Genomic DNA, 5,332 nt, shown 5'->3' on the forward strand with positions numbered 1-5,332 from the left:
TTCAAATGGTTTCTTCTCCTTCATTCATATGTATGGTATAGGCTGAAGGTTGTTTAAACAAAGTCTGAACTGCAGACATACCTGACAGATCCCAGGCAAGCCAGCCTTTCCCACAGGCTGCATACTCTACACAGGGGAATGATATTTAGCACTTCTTGCATGGAGGAAAAGGCAGAAATATGGTTTAAATGAAAAAATAAATTGCATTTCACATGCTGTGTGCTACCAGTACTCCTTGATATGCTTCCACAGCTACGACTTCTGCATTTGCCACTTCCTCAAATCACTGGCATATCCATCACACTCCGGTTTATAAAAGCCTCTGTGGTACATAGCGCTGTGTTTAGCAAGATTTGTCAGCTCCCTGTCCTTACTATCTGTCAGCATGAAAGTATTTCTTGGCTTCAGCTTTCTCCTGACTTTTCTAGACTCAGGTGAGTATTTGCTGGGTCCTGTGGGGCTGCAAGACTTAGAAGAGGTCTGGGGATGGGTGTTGCATATGGAGGGATGTTCCTGGCATCTGAGGCATGGGAATCCCTCATACGAAGTTTGATATGGAGTGGGGTAAGCATTAGTGGGCTTGGGGTATATCTGAGACTATGAGTCCATATGTGGGTGAAGGTGGAGGTGTTCACAATATGAGCTGGCTATCTAAGCTTCCATGGTGGTCAACAGCAATCCAAGTGGGACAGTCACAGGAGTGATTTGAGTTACTCTATGGTAGACTTTGGTCAGCTGAATCAATATCCAGCCAACAGTGACTGCAGATTCAAGGGATTGGCTGATTTGCTCATGCCCAGGATCACACGATTTTAATTTAGACACCATATGCTACCTCAGCTGTCCATCAGTTCTGCTTGAGAAGAGTATTAGTCTTGTGGAGGTCTTGTGTCATATGTGCAGACGTCATGGCTGCTGCAGGGTGCCTTACATGGCACCTGAATGTTTTGGGGAACCAACTGATGCCCTGAATGCACTGATCTACATACTGAACCTTTGGGTTCCATTTGTTGTATCAAGGAGATTATGTTGTTTGTTCTCTATCCATAAACTCTTTACTCCTTCCTAAGTTTCTCCTACTGACTGCCTGATACTCTGGTCTGCTTAAGAAGTTCTTGTCCTGAAGCAGTAGATAATCAGTAAAGTGGATTCCTCTAATGTCTACAAAGAGATATGTTGTTCCCAGTTTGTCCATAGCACAGTGACTGCTGGTAGCCCCTCAGTCACCAATTCCTTGAATTCCCTTGCTCACTGCAAAGAGAAGATTTGGGGACTGCAAATCCAGGGACACTCAAACGCCCTTGTGGACAGAGGCATTTGTAGATATGCTTCTCTTAATATCCTCAGCAAAATCAAGCAAGCATTATCTAGTAGAAGACAAGGCATGCTAGCCAGGTATCAGTAGTTAAAATGCAAAATCACAGCTCAGATAGGCTTCCCTGCACTTCCTTATATTCAAGATCATACTAGATAAAATAATAATAGGAAATAAATGCAAAAGAACCCACGTAACTGGAAAAATAAGAAAAGAGAAACATGAAAATTGCTGATCAAAAGCAAAAAGAAAAGAATAATAGATGAGAGGGGAAGTGAAATCCCTCATGACTGCTGCTCAGAAATATGCCTTGTTTCCTCATCCAGGAACCATGCTTCAGTGTGAGGTTTGTCACAGCATAGGAAGAAGCTGCTATGGCCCCATGGAAACCTGCAGTGGTGATGCAGACACCTGTGGCATCATTCTGCATGAAGTTACAATAGGTAGGTGAGATGTTTGCTGTCCCTTCACCCCTTTCCAGTGAGAAATTCCTCACTGGAGTCTCAGATGTGATGACACCATGCCTATTCATTTGAGGGGATCACCAGTGTCACTAGCACTGCTTTTGGGGTGTGTCTGTCAGGTCCTGGGAAGGCTGTTGAGCAGTTGCTGCTGTAGGAACCAGATGGAGGGGAAGGGAATAACATGGTGGTTAATGATTTGGTGCTGCCCCATTACAGGGGGGATGGCAATCCCTTCATTGATCAAGACCTGTCTGCCATCCAGAATGTGCCAGATGGGCCCAGTCACCATGAACTATGGGAAGGTGAAAGCGAGGAGCCTCTTGGCCTGCTGTGTGGATGACGCCTGTCGGACAGCATCTGTCTCATGTGAGCTCCCTTCGGCTTATCACCATCCCTTTTCTGCTCGCCTCTTACCAAGGTCAGGCTTTGTACGCTAAGCCATCGCTTGGCTCCTCACTCTCCTTTCCTTGTTAAAACCAATTGCATCCTATCTCTTTCCTCCCAGTGCCGCCAGAGAACAACGTGCCCAATGGATTCCAGTGTCCCGCCTGCTACAGCGTGGATTCTTTCCAGTGTGGTAACGAAACTGTGAACTGCACTGGATCTGAAAGCCAGTGTGTTGACCTGGCTGGCTTAATGAATACAGGTAACAGTCTTTTGCTTGGGGCTGTCTGTCATCTTTTTTGTTTAACTAGCAAACCCAGTTTAAGAGGGAGCAATACAGATAAATTAAAAAGGGGTGACAAGTGTGAAGAGAAAAATGAAGAAATTCAAAGCTTAAAAGGGGCGTGCTTAAATATGGTAAAAGGGCAAGGGTGTGCTTTCCTTCCTCTTTTCCAATAATAGCTGGAATCCCTTGTAGTATGGTATAACTGAGGTAAAGAACTGAACTGTTGTCATGAAACAATTTGATATGTGGACATAACCCCTGAATTTGCTGGCCCCAGCTAGGGTGCATGAGGATGAGCTTGGATTTAAACCAGTCACCCAGCTGCTGGAGCTTCAGGTGAAACTAATGCAGAGCTATCAGCTTCTTTATGCAAACAATAGGAATGAGAGAATCTGATCAGTTAGGAACCCAGCATCAACAGGAAGATTGCTCTAAGCCTGTTTGATCTGCTGTGTGTCCATAGCCATAGGCAGTTAGGTAATTTCCCACAAAATTGCTTGGAATTGTTAACTGACAAGGATTTTCTTCACAGATGTTTAGTTTGGCCCAGCAGGCTGAAGCTTTGGGAAAAGTATTGTTTCCAGAGTGAAGAAAAAAATAATCTAGTTTAATGAGGAGCTGGGAATTGTTGACTTAGGATAAGGTTGTCTGGCTTTCCCCAGGCTGAATTTCAGGTTACTTCTGTGTCCAAACTGCTGGCTAGATGTGGATATTTCTGTGATTACAGCACTTTAAGGTCTATCTATCACGTAGATGCTCTGGTGTTGGCAAAAGTTCCAGGCTCTCCCTCAGTGGGTACACGTGCAAGACTTCTCGGTTGCTTTGGCTAAATGATATAAGGCCTTAGAGACAGACTTGCCTAAATGCATGTCTCAGCCTGTAATTCCTTTGAGACTTCTCAATCCTGGTCAAATTTTGGCAAAAAAATAAGTCATTCATCTCGTATTTCATGAAAGGGTCAAAGTGAGAAGGTAACAATGAACACTGGGACTACTGTATCACAGCTCTCATCTCTCTAGGTAGCTAGGTGAGATGTGAATGGAAGAACTGAAGATTATTCCATAAAATACAACAATTTAAAAGCTTTTCAATTTTTAAATGGCAATTGTTTAAATTTAAAAAAAAAAAAAAAAAAAAAAGGTCTTGTTCATCAGTAAGGAAGAAGAAACCCTAAACACTTTGTGTTTCTAGTCAGTGAAGGTAACCTTCAAACTCACTCAGTAGAAGGGAGCAGGCAGGAATGGGCTTGGAGCCAGCTGGATGTGAAGAATATGCAGTACGTGAGGTGAACATGGGAGCTCCAGTGGCCAGGGAGGGAATAGCTATGGAGACTGTTTCCCCTGACCTGTGGAATGTGCTTCTTTTGCTGTGTAGGTGGACTGACTGTGAAAGCTGCCATGAAGGGATGCACCACCATTTCTGAATGCAATGCTGTAGGAGACAGTAAAAACAATCTGGGGATGATGGACATTAAAATAAAGAGGTTCCAATGCCAACCAGCTATTACACTGGAAATGCTGAGTTCTGGGCTTGTCCCTTCACAAAGTCTTCTCTTCCCTGCCCTATCAGGGTTCATCTTGGAGAAGTTGCTTTTCTGACTCTCGCTAGGACTGGCTTAAGCAAAGCTTGTGACAGCCAGTGGTTTGCTCCTGTTTGATGTGGTATCTCTTGTGTGCAGATTTTGTTTTCAGAATAAAGACAGTACTTACACTTTGTTTATTTTCTTTTTTATTTAATCTGATTTAAAGCTACATCTGTTCAATTGTGGTTGGTTCTGTTATGTTCTTAGAGTGCTCTGACCATAATAGAACCATGGGAGACTGCATGAGGTGCCTATGCACCGCGCAAGCAACAGAAGCTCTCAAAATAACACTAGAATCTACTTCCACAGACTTAGGACAAGTCCTCTGCATTTGGCCAATCACTTTTCCAAGCTCTGAAGATGACTGGAGGTGAGCTCCTGGGAAATTCACTCTGACTAGAAAGGTAGCCTGCCCTTTTTTGCCTCCCTTATATCCTATTTTCAGTTGGATGCTTGTTTTCCCCAGGCAGACCTGAAGTATTTCCATTTCAGAGGGGAGTCAGTGATCCTTTGCTACAAGCAAACTGCTCCTGGCAAGAACATTTCTCCTTGTGGTTGTTCTTTTTCCCTTACTAGACACTGTTCTTTTCTATTTTAGTTTTCAGGATTATCCAGAATAAATGTTTACTTCAGGAAGGTTTCATAAATTAGGCAGCTTTCTATAGTGATAGATTGCTGGGAGCCCAACTAATGGAAACTTGTAACCAAATGCCTACTTCCCTTCAGATGGTTAAACCACACCCGTTGTTGGCTTAGCCTCTCCCCTTCTACATGGGTAATTCCCACTTAATGGCTCTTCTGCTCCATTGCCTGTCCTGCTGGCTTTCCTCAGTTGGTCCCACACAAAGGTGGTTGGTCCCACACAAAGGCACCTAAGAAAAACAGCAGTGGACAACAATTCCATATCTGGGAGGTAGCACGGGCTATTGGCAAAGGGATAAAGCAGTGGGAGTTTTGGAAGATCATAGAATCATCTTCACAGTCTTCCTCTGGACCACTCCAAAAGTTCCACTGCTTTCCTGAGTTGGAGGCCCCAGGCCTGGATACAGTACGCCAGATGGGGCCTCATGAGAGCAGAGAGAGAACAGGGGGGACAATCACCTCCCTCACCCTGCTGGCCACCCCTCTTCTGATGCAGCTCAGAATGCAGCTGGCCATCTGATCTGCAAGCACATACTGCTGGCTCATGTCAAGCTTCTCATCTACCAGAACCCCCAATCCCTTTTCAGAGCTGTTCCCAATGAGTTCTTCTACACATATTTGAGATTGCCCTGACCCCAGTGCAACACCTTGCACTTGGT

The 5,332-nt window shown here is 44.4% G+C and overlaps 1 protein-coding gene across 1 annotated transcript; it reads left to right on the forward strand.

Moving 5' to 3' along the window:
* The first annotated feature begins 284 nt into the window (after positions 1–284).
* Positions 285–4,159, forward strand: LOC122167005 (phospholipase A2 inhibitor and Ly6/PLAUR domain-containing protein-like). The gene is made up of 5 exons (XM_042831198.1): positions 285–434; positions 1,642–1,758; positions 1,996–2,145; positions 2,285–2,425; positions 3,824–4,159. Exons 1-5 carry the CDS (start codon positions 386–388, stop codon positions 4,045–4,047), a joined length of 681 nt encoding a protein of 226 aa, XP_042687132.1. The 5' UTR covers positions 285–385; the 3' UTR covers positions 4,048–4,159.
* The last annotated feature ends 1,173 nt before the right edge of the window (positions 4,160–5,332 follow it).

This window comes from Centrocercus urophasianus, unplaced genomic scaffold (assembly GCF_019232065.1).
Source record: "Centrocercus urophasianus isolate 14NV4802_14NV808 unplaced genomic scaffold, USGS_Curo_1.0 seq_35, whole genome shotgun sequence".
Classification (NCBI taxonomy): Eukaryota; Metazoa; Chordata; class Aves; order Galliformes; family Phasianidae; genus Centrocercus; species Centrocercus urophasianus.

Bases quoted from the DNA above. Each gene is read 5' to 3' on its own strand.
- LOC122167005 (XM_042831198.1), top strand. From the start codon at position 386: ATGAAAGTATTTCTTGGCTTCAGCTTTCTCCTGACTTTTCTAGACTCA. The intron at 435-1,641 runs GTGAGTATTTGC...TTCCTCATCCAG, and splicing joins CCTGACTTTTCTAGACTCAG to GAACCATGCTTCAGTGTGAG. The intron at 1,759-1,995 runs GTAGGTGAGATG...GCCCCATTACAG, and splicing joins TCTGCATGAAGTTACAATAG to GGGGGATGGCAATCCCTTCA.